The sequence below is a fragment of the Elgaria multicarinata genome, chromosome 1 (genome assembly GCF_023053635.1).
Source record: "Elgaria multicarinata webbii isolate HBS135686 ecotype San Diego chromosome 1, rElgMul1.1.pri, whole genome shotgun sequence".
Taxonomy (NCBI): Eukaryota; Metazoa; Chordata; class Lepidosauria; order Squamata; family Anguidae; genus Elgaria; species Elgaria multicarinata.
Window position 1 is genome coordinate 97233028 of NC_086171.1, and position 23045 is coordinate 97256072.

The following is a 23045-nucleotide window of genomic DNA, read 5'->3' on the forward strand; positions in this document are numbered from 1 at the left end:
ATTGAGAAGTATTCTTTGAGTCTGATTCTGTAGCCAACTGTGAATCCACCTAATAGTTGTTCCATCTAGCTCACTTTTAGTTAGTTAATTAGAATGTCATGTGGTACTTTGTCAAAAGCTTTGCTGAAGTCAACATATATGACATCCACAGCATTCCCACAGTCCACAAGGGAGGTTATCCGATCAAAAAATGAGATCAAATTAGTCTGGCAGGATTTGTTCCCGACAAATCCATGTTGGCTTCTAGTAATCACTGCATTGATTTCAAGGTGTTTACAGATTGACTTCTTTATAATCTGCTCCAGAATTTGTATAGGGATGGATGTCAGACTGACAGGTCTGTAGTTCCCAGGTAACTCCTTTTTGCCCTTTTTGAAGACAGAGACGACGTTATCCCTCCTCCAGTCATCCGGCACCTCACCTTTCTTCCGTGATTTTGCAAAGATAATAGACAAAGGTTCTGAGAGTTCTTCTGCTAGCTCCTTCATTACTCTAGGATGCAGTTCATCGGGCACTGGAGATTTGAACTCATTCAAGGAAATTAAGTATTCTTTGACCATTCATTTATCAATCTCAAACTGCAATTCTCTTTTTCCAGGGGGGTCATAGACCCGCTTTTGGGAGAAGACTGAGGCAAAGTAGGAATTGAGCACTTCAGCCTTTTCTTTGTCATCTGTTATCAATTTGCCATCCTCATTAAGCAGCTGAACCACCATTTCTTTCCTCTGTCTTTTACTACTCACGTATCTGAAGAAAGCCTTTTTATTGCTTTTAGCATCCCTTGCTAATCTCAGCTCACTCTCAGCTTTAGCCTTCCTGACGCCATTTTGGCACTTCTGTGCCACCTTTCTGTACTCTTCTTTTGTAGCCTGGCCTTCCTTCCACTTCCTATATGTATCCTTTTTTGTTTTCAGGTCATCTCTAAGTTTTTTGTGGAGCCACATTGGTTTCCTCTGCTGTCTTCTATCTTTTCTCCTTGTTGGAATTGTTTGTAACTGTGCCCTTAAATTTTCCTATTTTAAATACTCCCACCCATCCTGCACTCCTTTTCTCATTATGCTCACTTGCCATGGGACCCTACTTATCATAGTTCTGAGTTTATAAATGCTTACCTCCCATAATGCAATGGACTGAGGACTTAACAATGCTATGAACGTTTGAATGGGTGTTATATAGGCGAAACTTGCAAGTGGATAAATATATGGATATCTGATCTGCTTTCCTTGAAACGTATGCATAATTCTCCCATTTTTAAAAAAACAAATGGTGTATTTGATGGAAAAAATGACAATATTCCTATATATGTAATTTTTTTGGTTTTCCTTTTCACAATTTATTTTTTATTCTGTTCTGTTAATATTCACAATAAAAATGGGGGGAAAGTTGGAGTGGTAGGCAGTGTCCTGGGAGACAGGAGGGGGTGGGGAGCAAGGATGGTTTTGTGTGTGTGGTATGTGTGTGTATATGTGTTTGTATGTGTTTTGCCCCCTGTGGGTGGTGTTTTGTCTGTTTGTGCTTGTGTATTCCTGAACATTACCAGTTTGCCTTCTGTGAAATGCATATTTTGTTGTTGTCGTGTGCTATAGCTGCTCAGGCGCCCCCAAGGAGACAAAACCAAGGAAAGTTCCTAGGCCAATCCACAAAGCTTTATTGCAAGTAATTAACACTTCTGTAACACAAACTAGGCACCTTTCTGGGAAAATTCCCCCTACGCAATGCTATGAAAACTAAACAAAACAATTGACCGTTCAAAGGAAAGAAAAGGCTTTTCAAATGTCCCCAGCTTCAAGGTGAAGGTTGCGTAGACAACTTCTCACCCAATCTCTCCGGCTGTCTCTTTGCTGCTAATCTCGCTGAACGTTTTAACTTCCTGCAATTCCTAGCATCACACCTGGAAGTTGACTCCCTGTCTCCTAAGAGCGTAGGATCTGGCCTTGAGGAGATAGACTCTGGAGGGGGCGTAGTCGCAGCTGGAGGCTCTCCCGTGTGAACTTCCTCCCCCACTGGCTCGGCATCTTCTGAATCAGAATCTGTTTCTGATTGATTACCTGCGTTACCTGCTCCCAACACAGGAGCAGTAGGGGCATACATGACAGTTGTACTTTATGGGGCAAATATGTGATTTAGCATTGGGGGATGAGACCCCAGCTCTGCCTTGTACTCTGTTTCTTGGTAAAGTTACTTGTCTCTGAGCCACATTAGTTTGCCTTCTCTGAAATGGGACTTGGAGCAGAAAACTGTGGGGGTCAAAACAGTGGTTTGTGTTTGAAGCTCAGAGCCTACCTCTGCCTTGTACTTAGGTTCTCAGTCAAATTACTTTATTTTAGTTTCATCTGTTTGCTTTCTAAGAAATAGGTGTTTTGTGATCTGCTGCACCTTCCATGGCAGCCATTTTGTAAGAGTGCCCCTGAGAATTTTGAGTCTCTCAAAATTCCAAATGTGCCCACTGCCCCAAAATGGTTGGAAACCCCTGAGCTAGCATGTCACAACTAGAGATGATCTACAATGGCCCTAGAAGAATGTCAAAGCTGGTATGGTTAAAAAATGCCATCAGTGGCCACTCCTTTGACCAGAGCTAAAATTAACCCATGGAAGTGTTTATAGGGCAGCCATCAGAGAGTCATGTTGATTGCTTTTAAAGCTGCCCATGTTCATTATTCCTCATGCCCCCCCCCCACCCCAATTTCATGCTGTGCTTCTGAGGTTTCCTTAGCTGTTTAAGCTTTGTCCTTTGAAAGGATTTTTCTGCCAAGGCACTGCAAAACATCACTTTCTAGTTGATTGCTTATTTTTTTAGAAGAAATGGGTCAGCTCTTCTTCCTTCTGGCTCTCCTCCAAAGGAAGCTTCTCTCTCCCTCCATGAAAAACACACCTTTATGGACCATGCTAAGCATGCAGAATGCCCAGCATGATATATTGGATCTTGGACTGATTCTTTGCCTGACACACATCTGTCAAAGGTTCACAGCCTCTATCAAGAGAAAATAAAGGAGTTGCAGCCAGTACAGTTTGTGTGGGATGATATTTGAAGGATGTGGCAGCAAGGACATAAGCGACTGTTAGTTATGGAGCACCACCGGTTCAACTCCCCTCCAAATCTCAGGAATATTCTCCTTCAAAATTCTTATAGTATATCTAAGCTTTACCATGTGAATCACAAATTAATGCTCCTCCTGCTGCAGGTGACTTCCAAAGTTGGGAGCTACCTCCACTGCCCTCCCAGTACCTCCAATTCCCCTCGCAATAATTTAAGAAAGAACCTCCACAAGTTCTGACAAGCCCTCAACTTCTATGTACATAACTGTATCCCATATATTCTTACCTGTTTTATAGCTAACTTTTCCACAAGTTCCAAATTGCAGGCATTTTTCTAGTTGTTGGGGTGCAAAACAGTCGTTCCCTCCCTTCTCTTAGCTATGATATGACAAATTCCAGCAAGATTAGAGTTGGCACTCAAAAACTGAGTTGCGGTTTCAACATTAGGGACAAAATTAGAGGTTCCTCTGTAGGTGAAACATCTGCAGACATTTCAAGGGGAGTTAAAGAAATTTTGATTAAATTTGATAGGTTACTGTCTGCTTTTACAACAACAACAACGTTAATTTTCCCATCACTGAGCTAAGGGAAAGTGAAACAATAAATCCCAGCACAACAATGGAATAAGGTGCTGCATTATTCCAGGCTCAAAAATAAAACAAATCCTTGAAATGAGCTTCCAGTCACTCTAAGAGCTGCTGTCAGCCTTCCTGGTGCAATTATTCTGGGACGTGCCATTCCAGCATGCTCTTTTTTTCCTGCCTCCTTGCCCAGGATGCAGACATGTGAAACATTCACCTCTATTTCTGCAACAAATATACCCTGGTCCAGTTATTCGGCATATGGCCTTGTCCTTAAGGGTAGGGCAGGGGACTGCAAGGGGATAGGGTGGGTTTTGCGATGAGTCTCTGTTGGAGAGGTTCCTGGCAGAGCTTGGCTATATGGATCTTGCCTATCCTTAGCTTTCCCCTCCTGGGAAAGATTGGGAGGAGAACAGAGACTTAACCAGAGACTTCTTCTCCAGGGACTGGACCAATTCCTGTCACTACAAGTGTCCATCGACATCATGTCAACTTCTAGAGGAGGGGAAACAAGAGCGGCAACAAGCAAATAAGGAGAAACACAGACAGCAAGAAGAACTGCTTGGTGGGTGTACAGAACCCTTTATTACATAAAAACAGAATTTCCTTCAAACTAAATAAAAATGGAAAACCCTGTGCAATGACCAAACTATCCTCTAGAGTTGTGTCACTCGCCTGCTCCTCATGTAAGTGACAAAATGATCTGAGAGTGCCCCCTTACAGACAAGAAGAGAGCTCACCACCTTCATGTACTTTCTCTTAAAAGATGGCAACAGCCTGATGACTTCAAGATCAGCTTTTGGGGCCTGGGAGAAGCAGATTCAGAGGAGTAATGATTCAGGGAAGAAGCGAAGCGAAGCAGGGGATAGGTCAATGCCCACGTGGCTCACCCCAGATTGCCACAGAGCCAGATCCTCACAGAGTCACTCTCAATACTGTCCCCTTGAGTCACCCACACTCTCTGGGTTGTGCCATCTCTCACCACCCTCCCTTTCCATCCTTTCGAGCCTTTCGTCTGCACCTGAACCTCCTCGGGGTTCCCTCTCTTCTCCATCTGTACCGAGGCACAAAGTGGAATGAAGTGGGCATTGCCTACTGAGGAGGAGGAATGAGAAGATGCACGGTGTCCTGTGGGCTGAATCCCTGCCCCCTTCCTTTGCCTCTCTCAGCCCAGCCCTATGAAACACCAAGCCCCACCCCCTCAGAGAAGCATTCCATCATTTATTTGCCTATGGAATGAATTCGTGTTTGATTCTCATTGCTTAGCACTGAGGCAGAGTTTTAAAATATATATAGTAAAAAACCCAGCCTGGTGGCAATCCTAACACAGTTTGGAGCCTGACCACTGGGACAAGCCAGCAGAAGGGCAAACTGGTTCCCTTGTCCTGTGCAGTGAATGAGGCAAGTGAGCTTTGGGCAGCCTCAAAGCCTAAGGAGGCAAGGAGGCATGTACATGCAAGGGGAGCAGTGGCTACCAGGCGCAGAAGACCCTGTAAGGCTTGGGGTTGGCAACAGATGCTGCTGGAACAAAAGGCTGTTGGGGTGTGGGAGGGTCAGGAGCAAGAGGCTGGTATGGGGATGGAAGATCTCCGAGAAGGAAGGGGCTGCTGTCACACCGCTCGGCTTGGGTTGCAGCATTAGTCACAGTTTCCAACTAAAAGGGGCAAACTAAAAAAAAAAAAAAACCACTCTTAATATTACTTTTATATTTGTGCCTGACTACTCTCCATCTGTGGTCCCAAGGTCCTATGACCTGCACAGAGATATGGCCCTTCCCATATTTTAAAGAAAGACTGTGTGGTTTGTACAAAAGCAGACCCTTTATAAATGTGGCACCTACTGCTGCTACTGCAATAAAAATGAATCCGCAGCTTCCTCATGTAGCCCTACCTGGCAACTCTGCCCTGCTCCCACACCCCAGGATATTCTGGCAAAATCCTGAAACTTCATGCCCCTAGGAATGAGGGGTATGCATGAGACAGAAAGAGACAGAGAAAGAGATCCTTTTTCTAACAATAGAAATCTTGTGCTGAATCATTTGATAAAGCATCAGAAAGCCTCTTGTAATACTGTTTATTCTCAAATGCTGTTCTTAGAGGCGCTGGCTTAGCCATCTGGCAATACTGGAGATCCTCTTTGCCAGCCAGTTGCTTCGTCTCTTTTGCCCCATGTGTGAGAAGAAGGGTGTGACTGCTTGCTGTGTGCAGGTAAACAGAACAATCAAAGGAGCTACTAGGTAAAGTTTACAAAATTGTCCAAACTCAACTGGAGTTCCCAGCAGATTCAGCAGGTGGCTTTGTCTTTTTAAAAAATAAGAAACTGTAAACACAACCATTTTAAATAAGACACCAATGTTAACTGGTACACTGGTTCAAGTGCCAGTCCTGATTCGCCCACCCATTCCCCTCCCCCACCTTAAAAAAGACTGTGATAACAAAACAAAACAAAACAAAACAAAACCATCCCTCATTCCTTACAGGTTGAAACACAGGTAACAAACAGATAGAAAAGATCAGATGCTGGGGGCGAGGTTCTTCTTGGACGGTTCATTTGGTTTTGTTTTCTTTCTAGAGGGCCCCTAGGAAATACCTGAGATGAAGGGGATGTTCCATCATTTGAGCAAAACTTTGTGCCTGGGGCAGCTCTCCATGCTGGGATGAGAGCAGTATCCCCTCTCCCTTTCCCTCCCCTTAACCCCAAGAAAACGTGAGCAAGTGCTGATGTCTGTCTGAGGAGCCCCGTCATGTGTCCACAATCTCCCTGGTGGGGGACTGCTCGTGAGAAATGCCTTGTGTACTGTGGATGGCCTGGTTGTGGGGCACTGAGTTCTGCTGCAGCTCAAGCGCCATGGCGTTTTGTGGGAATTCCTTCACTTGCTTCTTGTACTCAAGGAAAGTGCAGGCCTTGGTAGCAATGGCAATGATGTTCTTGCCAATAAAGATAGTGGAGACTCTGCTGTCTTGGAACAAGACCATGTTAATGGCCCGGATGAAGATGGTGACAATGTTGATGGTCACCAGACTCAGGACAGGATAGAGCATCATTTTCTGGGGAGCAATGTGCTCCCCTTGCATGCTAATCTCACTGAGGGAAACACAAGGAAGAATCAGGAGCAGAATGTAGCAGTAGAAGAACATGAGCCCTTCTGCCCAGATCGGCAGCCCAGTCTTGTGTGGCTCCCACAGATTGGCTTGAATGTCTAAGATATCAAGTAGGTCTAAGGCCACCCAGAAGAGACGCCCTCGCAAATCCTCTTTCTTCCGGAACGTACGTATGTATTCCATGCTGTCCAAGGCCACGAGCACCAGGTACAGTCCTGGGACGCAGATGGAGAGAAGCAAGGTCAACGCCTTCCTGGCCACCGTCTCCAGGTTTCTCTTATCAGCCTTGTAGTTCTGGAATATAAAATATAGTTTGATTTCCAGCACAAAGATGTAGAGGAACCAAAGGATCATAGCATAGCCACGCTTGGCTGTCTTCACCTCAGCCCCCACCCAGACGGCCACATAGCGCAGCACAATCAGAAAGCAGATGTCTCCTACCAGGACGATGATGCAGACGCCAATCTTACGGGGACCTTGGTTCTGCTCCACCAGATAAGCATCCATGAATGCCATGCTGGTCATGATAACAATTGTGGTGAGACACACATGCCGCTTGTCCGGGGGTGGAAGCACCATGGTGAGATGATGGAACCACCCACCCTCTCCTTGTGGCCTCCTTGTGTTGCTACATGTGCAGGCCTACATTCGTCCCTGATGGGAGTCCCACAATTTGGGGGACAGTAGTCCTCCTCAATTGCAAAAGACGTTCCGGCAAGTCAATGACAGATGAGCTTGCTATTTCGTGTGATATCCTCAGGTTCCAGTAGCCCAAAAGCACATCACACTTGGCACAATCATCAGTCCAGAAGGCTCTGCTGTATATCGAGTGAGGTTCCCACATACAAAGCCATCAGACAAATCCTCCACTGCACCCCACTGTAATAATTGCCTTCTGCTCAAGGCGATTCTCAGAACCTCTGGAAGTATTTTTGTGAAAACTTTTATTTCTTTCAGCTACGATTTTCTTTGTTTGACTTTTCACTATTAATTTCCTTCTTGGGAGATGGGGGAGTCACTCACCAGCCTGTAGGTAAAGTTTCTTATGGGTTTTCTGGCAGCAATTCATCCAGATCCTCACCAGTTAGATAAATTATCAGGCAGCCATATCACCATGACAGAGGAAAAGCAGGCCAAAATGTGTTGTTCTCCAAACGGAGAATGTCTCAGATTTTTCCAGAGTTGCCAACTGGAGTGGGAGTTTTCCAGGGTATCCTCTCTTCTCCTGTGACTTCCCCTGGTCCTCCTGCCACAACCCTATCTAGATCAGTATCCATGGTAACCCAGTGAGGCTTTTCCAAGTGAGGGTTCTGATCCGCCATTTCTTTCCTGGTGACATTCACTCTGATCTGAAAAAAACCAGAGAAGCAACAAGTGAGGGCCATATGTATTAAGAACCGGCATCTCTAAGGATCAGAATTGCTACCATCCAGGAGGGTCCTGAGAGAAATCCTTACCCGTATCTCATTTTCCCATTCATTTAGGCAACATTGCTAAATCCAGAAACGGTCTTTGTTGTCTTGCACATCAGTTTAGCTACACCACAGGGTAAACTTTGTTAAGTAATGCCCCCCTACTGCTTATTCCAGCTACAAGGACTTTCACCTTGTAGCTGGAATAAGTACTGCAAGCCAGAAGTACTGCAAGGAGGCAGTGCAGCTGTGCTGACATCCTGCTTATTCCTGACAGTGACTAGGGGTGAAAGGGCTGCTGTGCCAGGGTTGGAGCAAGCGGCACATGCAACGGAGGATTTGGAGCACTCAAATGGGAAACAACGGTGCTTACCAGAGGATAGCTGCATTTCAACAGTCTTAAACTAAGTGCTGTAACAGGGAAGGAGAGCGAGAGATGGAATAACAGCTCTGCATTTTCCTGCTGAAGGAGAATGCCACCCATGATGACATGTGGAGTCATCTGGAAACTGTCTAGGTAAAGATGTTGGGCATTATCATTCCATTACCAACATACACGGTATCTCCACGTATGTCCCCATTGAACAAGGGTTATCTGAGATTCCAACTAGCTGTTTAGACGCCTTTAGCTTCTACCTCATGTTCTTTGTGTCAGCAGTGCTACAGCATAATCCTGTGCTTCCAACTATCCCAGCTGGAGCATTGTAGGATTTTGGGCTGGTCCCCAATGCCAGCATATCTTGGCTACTGCCCCACAGGAGACTCATGCACTGAGAGGCAAAATATATTACCCCTTCTCCCACTATGCCCATCCAGCTGTAGAACAGCAATAAAATAGAATTTAAAAATACAAAAAAGGAAGATAACTCCAGCTGCCAGCTAAAAGCTAAAAAGCAGACAAAATAAGACAATTCAGTTAGCCAAAGGCCTGCTGGAACAACAAACTTGACACCCACACCCACTCTGCTAAGAGCTTCACCCCTGAAACATCTTGCCGCTTGGGGAAATGGGGTGAGTGTAATACTTTTATTAGGACCAACACCAAATATGCGCAAAATTGTGGGCAAGCTTTCAAGATGGACCACCATCGCTTACTTTGTTTTACATGCAACTTGGAAAATATATTTGGGAGCCGTATTCTACGACTGGTGGAAGATGGGTTTAGCACATCAAGTTCAGACTTTAAACTGAGATCTTCAGCTCTGCCAATTCTTCTCTCTACATACCAAGGAACCTGTATGTTTACAGGAATCACAGTCGTAATTCCTGTAGTTAAGGGCCGTTAGTAAAACGAGCATTCCGCCATGTTAAATGGAATTGCTGGGGGGTGGGTCAACCTAGCAGCCTAAAATAAAAAATATTTCAGGAATCTTTCTGAAACGCAGTACTGCCAGAAAGAAATGCTGGCTTTACATTCCCTGCGCGTTTCAGGGAGATTCCTGCAATATTGAGGGCTGGGTGGGAGTTTAAAGCAGAAAATGGGGGGGCAGTATGTCTGTCCAGATCTGCTTTGTTTTACTTCCTGGTTGGCAACCTTTTTTTGCTCACTTATAGCGCCAAATTGGGACCCTTACCTTCCAATCCATTGATGGGATTGTGTTCTCCTGTCCTCCTCATTGATGGAATGGCCTTTCTTTTTAAAATATCTGCTTCCGTTGATTTTTTATTAATTTATTTGCATCCAATGTTAGCCTATGGGACTCCGATAAGCTCACGCATGCGCCTCAGGTTCCAAGGAGGGAGGGGGGAGAAGGGAGTGAGTGGGAGAGAGTCTGGGAGCAAGCAAGGCCATCCTCTGGGGGGGCAGGGCCTCCTTCTAGCACCCGGGCCTGCAGCCGCGCAAGGAGTTCACCTCAGCTGGGCCCAGGCTTCCTCCCAGCATCTCCGCCCCCTCCCTGCCTCGATGGGGCCTTGTACTTTGCCTGCAAGATCGTGCAGAGCAAGTACAAGGCCCCATTGACGCTGAGGGAGGGGGCTGTGGGACGCATTCTGGGACTTCCTGGAAGTGTCCCCCCCCACTCCCTGCCTAGGCCGAGGGGAAGAAGAAGAAGAAGAAGAAGAAAGCTGCAAGCAAGCAGGAGAAGAAGCAATTAGAAGGTAAGACTGAGGGGGGTCGGTGGGGGGGATGGTGGCTAGGTGAATGGAGGGGGCTGGCTGCTTAAGAGCTTTATTGCACCAGCGCTATACCTTGCAATCACTGCAAATTGCATGCAAAGGACTCAGAAGTTTTCCACCTTAAAATCAGCTTTTATTGTGAAGTACTCTCATGCATCCTGCTTTAATTGTGCTTAATTTGCAAAAAAAAATTGCAATTTCCCCCTTAAACTCACATGGTGGTTTGCAAAGGATTGCTGCAAAACAACAATGTCTAAAGCTGGTAGCTCTGTGCTGCAGCAGCAGTAGCAAGACAACTGCAAAAGCAGGTACATGGGTGCTGGTGTGAACGGTATTTAGCTTGCACGCTTGAAAATTGTACAGATTCCAGCCTTTGCAGTATTAATCTCGAAGTCTTACTGGGGGAGTTTGGGTGTGTGTATGGATAAAACTCTGTAAAAATATTTCTCTTAAGACATTGTCAGGGATGTCTGTCAGGGATGCTTTAGGGTGGATTCCTGCATTGAGCGGGGGGGGGGGGGGGTTGGACTCAATGTCCTTGTAGGCCCCTTCCAACTCTGCTATTCTATGGTTCTGTGTGTCTAGATATTAATTTTAAACAGTTTTAGGCTATTTGCAGTTCCATCCTTTTCTATTATAAGTAAAATGATTCAGACTTTCTTTTTAAAACAAACAAAAGCAGGCATTAGTTTGCAGCAGAAATGTCAGTATTTAGAATCATAGAATAGCAGAGTTGGAAGGGGCCTACAAGGCCATCGAGTCCAACCCCCTGCTCAATGCAGGAATATAGTGGCAGTTTCTTTCTTTTCCACTGGAGATTGTATTAGAACCTCATCTTTGCTTAGGTGAAGGAAAAGCAATTAAATTAAAATAATTTATTTATTTATTTAAGAACTTCAATTTTAACTGTGGGAATATTCTTCCTTCAGGAAACATTACTTCATAGACCACCGTGATCCTTCTAGACTCCCTTTGCAGCCTTTTTTATTTTAAAGATTAAAAAAGGCTGTTTCTCTAAGGTTTGAGAAGGCTTTCTTTAAAATACAGTCTTTCTTTAAAAATAGGACACTTTAGACATGTTTGAGCTCTATAGAGGAACCATACTTGTCCATAGGAATCCATGGCAAAGCGCTCTTTGTGATCTGAGGAACTGAGTAAGGGAACCCTGGAGACAATTTAGACTGACCAAAACCCTATTCCCCCTTCTGAAGAGGTCTGGATTAACACTATTCCCTCTTCTGAAGAGGTCTGGATCACATCTCTAGAAGCTGGCTTATCCGCTTCCTAGAATTTGGGATTGTAAAAATTACCCCGATTAATTTATTTGTTTATTTATTGTATTTACATACTGCCCCATGGCCAAAGCTCTCTGGGCAGTTTACAAAAGTTAATGAGCTCTTCATTCTGAAACATGTTGGGCATAATAATAATTAAAATAATACATTGAAAATATTTTCTCTTTTTGCATCCTGTTACTGGAAGCATCACTGGGGTAGATGAAGAAATACTCTTAAGTCCATAAGGGTGTAATCTTATGCATGTTGAGAGGGGTGAGGCCTACAACTGCCAGCATGCCCCAACCCGCAAGACTGGCTGAGGAATGCTGGGAGTTGTAGGATTTTTACTTTTCTGTCTAAAAATGCATAGGATTGCACCATTGGGCCAGGTTCAGATATTATTTAAACCTTATATTCAAGTAATGAGGTAAATGTATTGTAAACCACCCAGAGAGCTTTGTCTATGGGGAGGTATATAAATGTAATAATAAATAATGATTTATTGCTAGTTATGCAAAAAATATTTCATGCCAACTTTTTATCATGGGATGTCTGGATCACATTGTCAATGGAATAAATTTCTAGGTGTTCAGCTATACATTGGGGCACTGAATAGCTGCTGAGAATAAGTTTGATACAATTCTGAAAGTTACTGTACCGTTTCCACTGTTATAAATAAACGAACAAAACTGTCATAGCCCCCTGAATCACAGCAATTCATTTTTAATCATAGAATAGTAGAGTTGGAAGGGGCCTATAAGGCCATCGAGTCCAACCCCTGCTCAATGCAGGAATCCACCCTAAAGCATACGTTACAGATGGTTCTCCAGCTGCCTGTTGAAGGCCTCTTATGTGGGAGAGGCCACAACCTCCCTAAGTAATTGGTTCCATCAATCTTCGCTTCTCCAGGCTAAACATGCCCAATTGTTTCAGTCTCTTCATGGAGTTTCGTTTCCAAACCCCTGATCATCCTGGGTGCCCTCCTCTGAACCTCTCCAGCTTGTCTCCATCATTCTTACTATATCAGCTATATTGGAACATTGAGAGAAAATGGCTGCCTCCTCTAGCAAATATTGTCAGTGTCTTTTCGCAGGTGGGTTACTCTAAAGCCTCCGCCTCCAACCCCAGCGTCCTGGCTTCGAAGCCTGGAGCGGGCGGTGAGTGAAGGGAGGTAAGTGAGCGCGTGGCGGGCGAGGGAGTGCAAGCTGCAGAAGCCCTGACCTTTTTTGTATCTGATTACTCTAGCATAGCTCCTGCAGCTTGCACTGTTGTGATGAAAAGGGAATTTCACCAGGTGTCATTTGTATATATGGAGAACCTGGTGAAATCCCCTCTTCATCACAACAGTGAAAGCTGCAGGAGCCATACTACAGTGACCGCATTTCAAAGAGGGCAGGGCTTTCGTCATCCTTTACAAAAAGCCATGAAATTCAATGAACAAAAAACCTACGGTTTATAAAACAACGTTAAGGACGTACACTTTTCCACCAAGCACCAAAAAGAGGGGAAATTGGGAGTTAAGGCTCGCCAGCCTTAACGCCACATCCTCCCTAAGGAGGCAGAAAGTACCAGTGAAATTCTCATTCTGCCAAAGCAGATAAACCATGAGGACAGGGTGGAGAATAGGATATGCAGAGGTGACTGTGGGGTTGTGGAAAACTGATGACGAACAACTTAGAGCCACCGACTTCTTTTTTTGTTTAGAGCAGCCCTTCCCCAACCTGGTGCCCTCCAAAGGTGTTGGACTGCGACGACGGAGCAGGGAAGAAACCCCACCCCCTCCTGCCTGGCCCTGCTGCCAGGTAAGCCCCAACCCACTTACGTGTTCCATCGTCACTGGGCCCGGGCTTGAACTGAGCACCCTGGTCCATCCGGAAGCTCAATTCAAGCCTGGGCCCGGGGATGACGGAGCAGGTAAGCAACCCCCTCCCGCCTGGGCCCTTACCTGGATCCGCTGTCGCTGCTGTGCAAACTGCGGCACCTGCTCCAGGCAAGCCCCCACCCCAGCCCACCCCACTTACCTGCTCCGTTGTTGCTGGGCCCCAGCTTGAATCGAGTGCCCTGGTCCACCCGGAAGCAAGACTGCACCTGCAGCCTTGCTTCTGGGTGGACTCAGGGGCTCGATTCAAGCACAGGCCAGGCCATGACGGAGAAGGCAAGTGTTGGGGTGCGGGGGGGCTTGCCTGGAGCTGCCACCGCAACAGTTTGTGCAGTGGCGGCTCCAGGTAAGGGGCCAGGCAGGAGGGGGGTTGGCTGGAGCTGCCGCACTTTGTGCAGCGGTGGCAGCAGGTCCAGGTAAGGGACCAGGTGTGTGTGTGGGGTGTTCTTACCTGCTCCGTCATCGCCTGGCCCAGGCTTGAATTGAGCCCCTGGGTCCACCCAGAAGCAAGGCTGCAAGTGTGGCCTTGCTTCTAGGTGCACCAGGGTGCTCAGTTCAAGCCCGGGCCCAACGACGACAGAGCAGGTAAGCGGGGGGGGGGGGGTAGGGGGGGCTTGCCTGGAGGCGCCGCCCTACGTTCCCCATCCTGCTGTCCCAGCATTCCTGACCATGGGACATACTGACTTGCAATGATGGATCGTCGTAGTCCAACACCTTTGGAGGGCACCAGGTTGGGGAAGGGCTGCTCTAAACAAAAAAAGAAGTAGGTGGCTCTAAGTTGTTCGTCATCAGTTTTCCACAACCCCACAGTCACCTCTGCATATCCTATTCTCCATCCTGTCCTCATGGTTTATCTGCTTTGGCAGAATGAGAATTTCACTGGTACTTTCTGCCTCCTTAGGGAGGATGTGGCGTTAAGGCTGGCGAGCCTTAACTCCCAATTTCCCCGCTTTTTGGTGCTTGGTGGAAAAGTGTACGTCCTTAACGTTGTTTTATAAACCGTAGGTTTTTTCTTCATTGAATTTGATTAAGGTTGGAGACAAATCCAAGTAACTATTGAATTTTATATTTTCAAAAATAGGGGAAATCAGGCATTACATTTTTTTTTGTCCCAACAGTCCTAGGGTATAACCTGAAACATGACACCTACTAGAGCCCAATCCACTTAATCCTGCCACTCTTTCTCTCTTCCATCTTAAGACTCTGACCATGCACATTTCGGGAGTTTCCAGCTGAAGTGCTCCTAACAAAAAGAATCAAAATATATTGGATATTTTTATTGTACAAAAAAGGCACACACACACACACCCAATTTGTAACATCTTGCCTGATAAGGTAATCTGGAGATCTTGAAAGCTTGCCCACAATTGTGGGCATATTTGGCTTGGTCTATTAAAGGTATTGCCTGACTGTGGATTTTGGATTTTTTCTCACAGATCAACATAGCTAATTTGTTCATGAAAGACACAATAATAATAACAGTAATAGTAATAATAATAATAATAATAATAATAATAATAATAATAATAATAATATTTCTACCCACCTCTCCATTTTGATCGAGGCAGGGAACAGCAGTAAGTATAAAATACATAACACACTGATTAAAAAAATAGTATACATTGTTAAAACATCCTAAAAGCATCCTAAAATTTCACTGGATAGGCCTGCCAGAAGAGATCAGTCTTTATAGCTTTCTTAAATGCTAAAAGACTCTTAAGTTGATGAATTTCCTCCGGCAGGCCATTCCACAGTCTGGGAGCAGCAGAAGAGAAGGTCCTCTGGGTAATATCTGTCAGCCTAGTTTTGGCTGGCTGAAGGAAATTCTTCCCAGAGAACTTGAGTGTGCGGGGCGGATTGTACGGGAGAAGGCGATCCCGCAGGTAGACTGGACCCAAACCATGTAGGGCTTTAAAGGTGATAACCAACACTTTATACTTCACCCTGAAACTAATTGGCAGCCAGTGGAGAAATTTTAAAACTGGTGTAATGTGGTCACCCCTAGGTGTGCCGGTGACCAGCCTGGCTGCCATATTTTGAACTAGTTGAAGTTTCTGGACTAGACACAAAGGTAGACCTATGTGGAGCGCATTGCAGAAGTCAACCTTCAAAGTTATCAGCGGGTGCACTACCGTCTTTAGGTCTTCTGACTCTAGGAAGGGGCGCAGCTGGTATATCAGCCGAAGCTGATAGTAGGCACTCCTGGCCATCACATCTATCTGGGCTGTGATTTGGAGCGACATATCCAGAAGCACCCCCAAGCTGTGAACACAGTCTTTCAGGGGCAGTGTAACCTCATCCAGAACTGGTTGACACACCTCCAAACCCAGGTTGTGGCCTTTGACAGCAAGCACCTCCATCTTGTCTTGATTCAGCTTGATTTTGTTTTTCCTCATCCAGCCCATTACCACCTCTAAGCCTTCATTCAGACGAGACACACTATTTGGGTGTCATCAGCATACTGATAGCATCCCACCCCATGCCTCTGGATGATCTCTCCCAGTGGTTTCATGTAAATATTAATAGCATTGGGGATAGGATGGCCAGCCACACGGCAGCTCCTTCTTTGAGGAGCAGCTATCCCAAAGCATCACCATCTGGAACCTGCCTGAGCGGTAGGACCGGAACCACTGAAGCACAGTGCCCCCAATTCCCAATCTCCTCAGGCGGTCCAGAAGAATACCATGGTCGATGGTATCAAAAGCCGCTGAGAGGTCCAAAAGTATCAGCAGGGACACACTCCCCCTGTCAATACTCAGGCGTAGATCATCCGCCAAGGTGACCATAGCGGTCTCAACTCCGTATCCTGCTCTGAAGCTGGTTAGAAATGGGTCTAGAAAATCTGTGTCATCCAAAACTGCTTGGAGTTGGTTTGCAACTACCCTCTCGAGCACCTTGCCCCAAAATGGAAGATTTTATATTGGTTATTAAAGTCCAGGGGATCCAGGGAAGACTTTTTAAAAGACATACCCTATAATCAATAATAAACAGATCAGTAGCTGTGTTACTTGGATGTAGCAAATTTCTTTGAGGACGCTACTTTCATTCAGCTCTAGCATTTCTAAGCATTAGTATGGAAGAAGCTATTAAAATCAAAATAAAGAGTGGAAAAGAAATCTAATAAAAGTTGCTCAGAGCCTTTGTTTGGCGCAAAGCAAGCGGCACAGTAGGCCCACTTCTCTTTCTTGCTCCCCAGAGGCCCTGCTTCCTTGTGTACAGTCAGGAGGGCTGGGAACAAGAGACCATCCCAAACTTTAAGTCCTCTGAAACTCCCTTGCCTAAATCCAGAGCAGGTCATACAGAACCTTTCCCCGATCCTTTTTCACACTGATGAGCAGCAGGTGCTGCAAAACAATAAGCTGCTCAAAGAATGACAAATGAACAATCTATGAGACAATACAGTTGCCTTCTATTCCTCATCAAGGACCCTGATAGCTCCTTCAGCAGCAGCTGCTAGCTTTGTTTCCTTCAGTATGACAATGAGAGATTACTGGGCATTTCAGATACCAGAAGCAGCCATTATAGTATCAGTCATGCAATACCAGGCTGTGTAATTGCAGATGAGGGAAGGATTTTGAATACAACACTGCTACTTTTATTACCATTTCTTCTTGCCCAAGTAGGCAGTTTTTGAAAGTGCTTCATCAACTCTTCATAGTGCAGGTCTACTTAGGTTAGTTATGAATGTTCAGAGTGTTTGAAGTGCCCACTTGAAATGCTCAATTCCCTTTGCTAACTGCTACATTGACCTCCTCGAGGGGAAAAGCAGGCCTTGATCTAGTAGATGGGCAAAGGGCTTTCTTGAGGATGAGACAGTCCTGCTGCGCCTCTTCTTCTTCTGGACTGCTGGCAGCATCTTTTCCCACTGGGCTCATGGGTTTTGTGACAGTCTCACTCTATATAGGCAGCATCCTTACTTCAGTACAATCCTAGACCTGAGCATTTATAGGCACATAATGGAGGGGACATTTTGCACTATGGGAAAGGTGGGGGACCCTACTAATTTTGGGGTGGGTGATCTGAGGTTTCAGCTTTCCCCCATTATTTTGTAATGTAGATGACCTAAGAATGTGTCATGTTTCCTCTTCATAGCTTGCGTGGAAGATCACTGAAAGATATATATATAGGGCCGATCTACACCAAGCAGGATATAACACTTTTAAAACAGTATGAAACGGTATATGTAATGTGTCCTGGGCCTGATCAGTTGTCATAACCCTTATAAACCGTTATAAGCAGTAGTGTAGATCCTGCCACATTCTCATATACATAAGAAGCAGAAATTTAGAGAGGTTCTCCCTTTCTCTGTGAAGCTAGGGGCTACCACAACTAGGGATGTCTCAGTGGAATTTCCCTTGGTAAGGTTTACTGCTCATATTCAGAGTATAATTTTCAAATATTTAGTAGGACAGATATATGGGTTGTTTTGCACTGTATGAAGCTGGAATAGTTTGTTTGGTCCTTTCAAAACCTGATCTCTTTGTGCCATCGTTTTAAAAATAAGTAGGTTCATTGAATTTTGGGGGATGGACCAAAGATTATCAAGCCAAATCACCTGGTATAAGGCAGGATAATTTATCCAGAGGGGGTGAGGTAAAGGGATAGGATGGTGATGATGGGAAAATGTCTAATTTTGTCATGCATAAAAGCATTCCCTGCATAAAATGCAGACCAGGTAGCTTGATTCCAGAAGTTAGGAAAGTCCTAAGATCACCATGGTTGCTCAAGTCCTAAGATCACCATTTTGGTGAGGAATATTATTATTATTTCTTTGATAATCTGAGTATGCATTGTTTCCTTTCCAAATATCAGCTTACTGCCTAGCATAAGCTTATAGACCTCCTTTGCTTGCTGTAACCAGCCACAGAACATGGTTATGCAGTGTATGTGTGTGTGTGGGGGGGGGGGAATGATTGATCTATCATCTGAGACTGTTGAGGACTAGCAAAATGGAAGGCATGGATATTGCTACCATATCATGTCTGTGGCTTTCCCTGTAGCATCTGGCAAATCAGTGTCAGGATGCTGAGCTAGATGATCATGATCATTCCTCTCCTGCAGTGTGCTGACCTGCAGTGTGCTAAGCTGTGGATATGATGTAGTGGAGTATGTGAGAAAAGACTTCTGAGGAGCCACAGCTCTGAAAATTGGCAATTGTCCTGATCAAAGAAATGGAGATTCAAAGCCAGTCAGCCCTCTCATAACTTCAGGGAATCCATTCTTGCTTTGCATGGAAGTGTTTGTTTGCTACTTCAGATCCCAGATGAGTCTACACAGACACCCAGTTTGCATATTTGCTTTCCTAATGAGTCTGCCTGGTATAAGCAAGACATGGTCCAGCAAAAAGGAAGCTCCCAAAACTGACACAACAGAAGAACAGTCCATAGAACGGTGTGTTTTTAATGACAGATTAATTCAGACATCTGTGCAATATTTTTAAAGGGCTTCCTAAACCTGTCTTTGCACCATTCTATAGATTGTTCTTGTTCTGTGCTGATATAGGCAAGTCATAACAATCTGCAACCATGTACTAAATAAAGTATTAGTTACAATTTGTGCAGGATGTACAGGTCTTATAAAAATGTGGCTCCTCTCTCATATAGATTGGATCAACGGCCCTTTCTCCTTCTCCACATGTGTCAAACAAGGCAGGGCTTTTCTGTGACACACATACACACCCCAACTTTGGCATATACCACCAGCTTATACTAGACAGACTCATTTTTCTCCCCACTCTCAGCAGCACAGTCAACGTGATCCACCAGAAATACCATTAAATACAGGAGCAGAGTAACCAAACATGCTGAGAACGCTAAGCTGTGGATATGATGTAGTGGAGTATTTGAATATGGTGCTTGAAACTACAGTTGTACATGGAGGAAATGCATTTTGACTCAGCAGCAACATACAAACACAGGGCAAAGTGTGAGTGAAATGCTTCAGGCCAGGAAGCAGAGCACAAAGAGCTCAAATTTGGCTTTTGCAAACTAAAACAGAGAACCCAAAGAGATTGCTGTGGCCAGTATCTGCCACCACTTCTATAGCTGGCATCTGCTTGTATGCTAAGGCCATAATCCAAGACAGTGATTCGGACAACACAATAATCAACTGTTGATTTAATAGTCCCCCATTGACTATTGTGTCGCCTGTTGAGCATTTTACACACAACAGTTGGTTATTTCCACAAAATAACCAATGCAAATAATCAACAGGGTGCAGAGTTGACTATTGTGTCATATGTTGGGCTCTGTCGACTACTTCACATGCCTATGGAGTAGCGAGGCAAGAGCAGACGAAACCCCTGCCACTCTTGTCCGGCGGGGCTCTATAGGCATGTGACAGCTGTCCTGGGAAGCATGTGGGGAGCTGCCAATTAGCAGCACCCCATGTGCTTCCTGAGACATGCACACATTGTCCCTTGGTGGAGTACCACTATTGGTGGCACCCCACGTGTTCCCAGGGATAAGCACGTCCCTTCACCCCCCAATCCCACGATCCATTTGGATATCAGCTCGAGGGGATGGAAGGAACTCCTTCCATCCCCTCGACCTGTTATTCAAATAGATCATGGGGCATGGGAGCATGAAGGATGTTTTCTGTGGCTTGACGTGTAAAGTCAAACCATGGGAGATATCCTTCCACTGGTATCAGGGAGGGGCCTGCAAGCATCTCCTGCCATCTCCTCACCCTTGTTCGCCACAAAATGGTGGTGAATGGAGACAGGGACACTAGGATTTCCTGCTGCTCTCAAGCTTCTTAGCAGCCCTGTCCCCATTCACCACCACTTTGTGGTGAATGAGGGCAGGGTGGAGGACGCTCTCCTGACAGGCTGTCAGGAGGAGCGCCCTCCTTTGCCCTGCTCTCGTTCGCCATTTGTGGATAGGGAGCAAGGCAAAGGAGGATGCTCTTCTGAAAACCTGTCTTTGTGCTGAAGGGACAAAGGGCTCTCCTGCATCTTTCTCCATGGTATCCCAATATGGAAATTGGGAACCAGCGCCACCATTCGGTAGGGAGGGCAGAGAGGGGGTAGGGGAGACCAATACTCAACCAAGTGTTAATAGTTAACTCCACGGTTTACTATTACCATGGCACATTGGGGGTTCCCCCAAATAGTCATCTGTGAAGTTGATTATTAGCACTTGGTTGACTGCTATATCATCTGAATGTGGCCACTGTGGACATGCCCTTAGTTAAGCAATTTAAAAACTGTCAATAATGTGCACATTGCTTTTGGTAGGCATGTGCTCCGCTCCGATTAGAAGCGTAGAAGCAGGAGCGAATTGGCCTGCTCCGCCTTGCCCAGAGGCGGAGTAGAAGCGGACCGCGGACCCCTAGAAGCAAGGCGAAGAGAAGCGCCCATTTTCGGAGCGCTTCTCTTTCTGCAGACCGATCCGATCTCCATTTTGAAACATTTCGCCCATAGGATTGCATTGCAGAAAAGAAAAGGGGATAACTGTGTTGTTTTTGAAGCTATCTTTCTGAAACTTCTTGTGCTTATAGAGTCATGGCTGGGGGTCATTTTGAGCCTACTCTCAGCTCTCTGCGTGGTGCGGTTCGCTTGCTAGAATTTTTTTAAAAACCGGCGGGAAAAAATACCTTTTCCGAAGGGATGAGGGGCAGAGTCAACTCCCGGTCATGATCACATGATCCCAAAGTTGGAGGAGGGGATAGGCAAAACGGGTAACTTGGGATTCTGGGAACTTCTCTTTCTTAGTCTGAATGGACTTTTCCCAGTGTTTTTTTAAAACAGTAGCCCCACCAAATGCACAAACACAACCTGAAATCATATACTAAGCCAATAATAAGAGAGCACTGCTACCCACCCTAACTTTGGGGAACAACTGAAAAGATGTGGTGCAAGGGGATGAGCTCCCCTAGGGCATGCCATGTGGACGTGCCCTCACTCTCTCCTGTACTTGGAGGGCCATCAGAGCCCTCCAAAGAGAGTAACCCGGTGGAGCAATGCCTTTCATGAGTTGAAGTGAGAGCGTTACTTCTTAAGACTGGGTCTCAGAGCCCTCCAAAAAGAATAGCGTGGTGAAGCAATGCCTTTCATGAGTTGAACTGAAAGCGTTGCTTCTTAAAAGACTGGTCACTAGGACCAGTCAAATTGGCAGATGCTTTCCCCTCCCCTGGGCACGTCCCCCTCTTACTGGAAAAAGACAGATATAGCCTTTTTTAAAAAGTTCTTCTTGTTGTTTATTCAGCAACACTGCTGCTTTTAATTCCACCCCTCCTTCGTTTATTTATTTATTTATTTATTCCATTTTATATGCATTACTGGCTTATCCTTGGCTCACTTCCTTATGCCCCCAGAAATGTCTGCTGCCTGCCTGCCTGCCTTCCCTCCCTCCTCCCCTGCCCACCTCGCAGGGATGGTTTGTGTCTGGCTTTGACTCAGGGGAGAAGTCCTTCCTGCGCTCACTTGGAGTTTTGGAAGTTCCAAATCCATTTTTCAAGTGTGGAAGAAGATTCATATTAGGTTGATGATCTCTACTCCCCAATTCATGGCATCTTGGGATTTCCTTTGACATGGCCCCATTGAGCTGTCTGCAGGTTTAAGCCCCGCCAAAAATCAGGGGATGATGGGATTGCCTTATACCTTGGCATGATTGTGGGTTTAGATGGCATCTGTGAGTGTGCCCACTTCCCTTTTTTTATCTGTCCAAATGTCAGAGAACAGTCCACGTCTGCAAATGGGGTGCCCGATTTTCATAAATTCCCCAAAAATCAGGGGATGATGCGACTGCCTTGAGTCTTGGCGTGTGTGTGTATCCGTGGATAAGCTGTCATGGTGCCGAGTTTGAGGTAACTTTCTAATGTGCAAATTGACGGAGCTATCGAAAGGGGTGTGAATGGGGTGTTGGATTTTCATAAATTCCTCAAAAATCAGGGGATGATGGGACTGCCTTGAGTCTTGGCGTGCGTGTGTATACATCCATGAGGTGTCATGGTGCCAAACTTGAGGTTTCTAACTTTAACAGAAAAAAAGTTGTATACTTTTTTCAGCTTAATGCAAGCCTATGAGGGGGGGGGGGGAGAAATGGAGCTCCGATCCAGATCCGGATCTGGAGCTCCGCAGCGGAGCAGAGCAGACATAGGCGGAGTGGGGGCGGAGCGGGGGCGGAGCGAAGCGGCCTGATCCGCAAATCTTGGATCTGGAAGAGAAGCGGAGCGGGGGGGGGGTCCGTGCACACCCCTAGTTTTTGGTATAAAATGGATATATATATATATATATATATATATATATATATATATATTTGTGTTGACACTTCATTCCTTAGCCATTTCTGTTACTTCATCTGCAAGCGTTGAAGCTACCTGAAAGCTGCCAGAGCTGTCCCCAATGCAACCTATTTTAATAACATTTTGCGCCAGTATTTAGAAGGATTGTATAATTGTCTTATCCTCTGCTCATTTGTCTGATCTGGGTAATGTCGTTGTGAAGGGATTTCTTGCAACATTTAATGAAACTTATTGTTACTGAATATCAATGACAGAATGATGACCCAGCATGATTCTTATAAAATATTAATGCAAGTTAGCTGTCAGGAGGACACGATGAAGGAATGACCTATTAACATTTAGAATGGCTTCTTATTTACAATGAAGAATACCTTGAAAAGGAAAGGTGTTTTTTTTAA

General features: G+C 45.4%; 1 protein-coding gene across 2 annotated transcripts; it reads right to left on the bottom strand.

Annotated features, from left to right (window-relative positions):
• Nucleotides 1-6331: 6331 nt before the first annotated feature.
• Nucleotides 6332-8063, bottom strand: LOC134403239 (transmembrane protein 121). Of its 2 annotated transcripts, XM_063133310.1 has the most exons (2): nucleotides 7160-8063; nucleotides 6332-7012 (listed from the first exon to the last, which is right to left on the bottom strand). In XM_063133310.1, the coding sequence occupies exons 1-2, from the start codon at nucleotides 7295-7297 to the stop codon at nucleotides 6359-6361; spliced, it is 792 nt and encodes a 263-aa protein (XP_062989380.1). In that variant the 5' UTR covers nucleotides 7298-8063; the 3' UTR covers nucleotides 6332-6358. The 2 variants fall into 2 exon arrangements, with proteins under 2 accessions (XP_062989380.1, XP_062989379.1); XM_063133309.1 differs by having other exon boundaries at nucleotides 6332-8063.
• Nucleotides 8064-23045: the final 14982 nt, after the last annotated feature.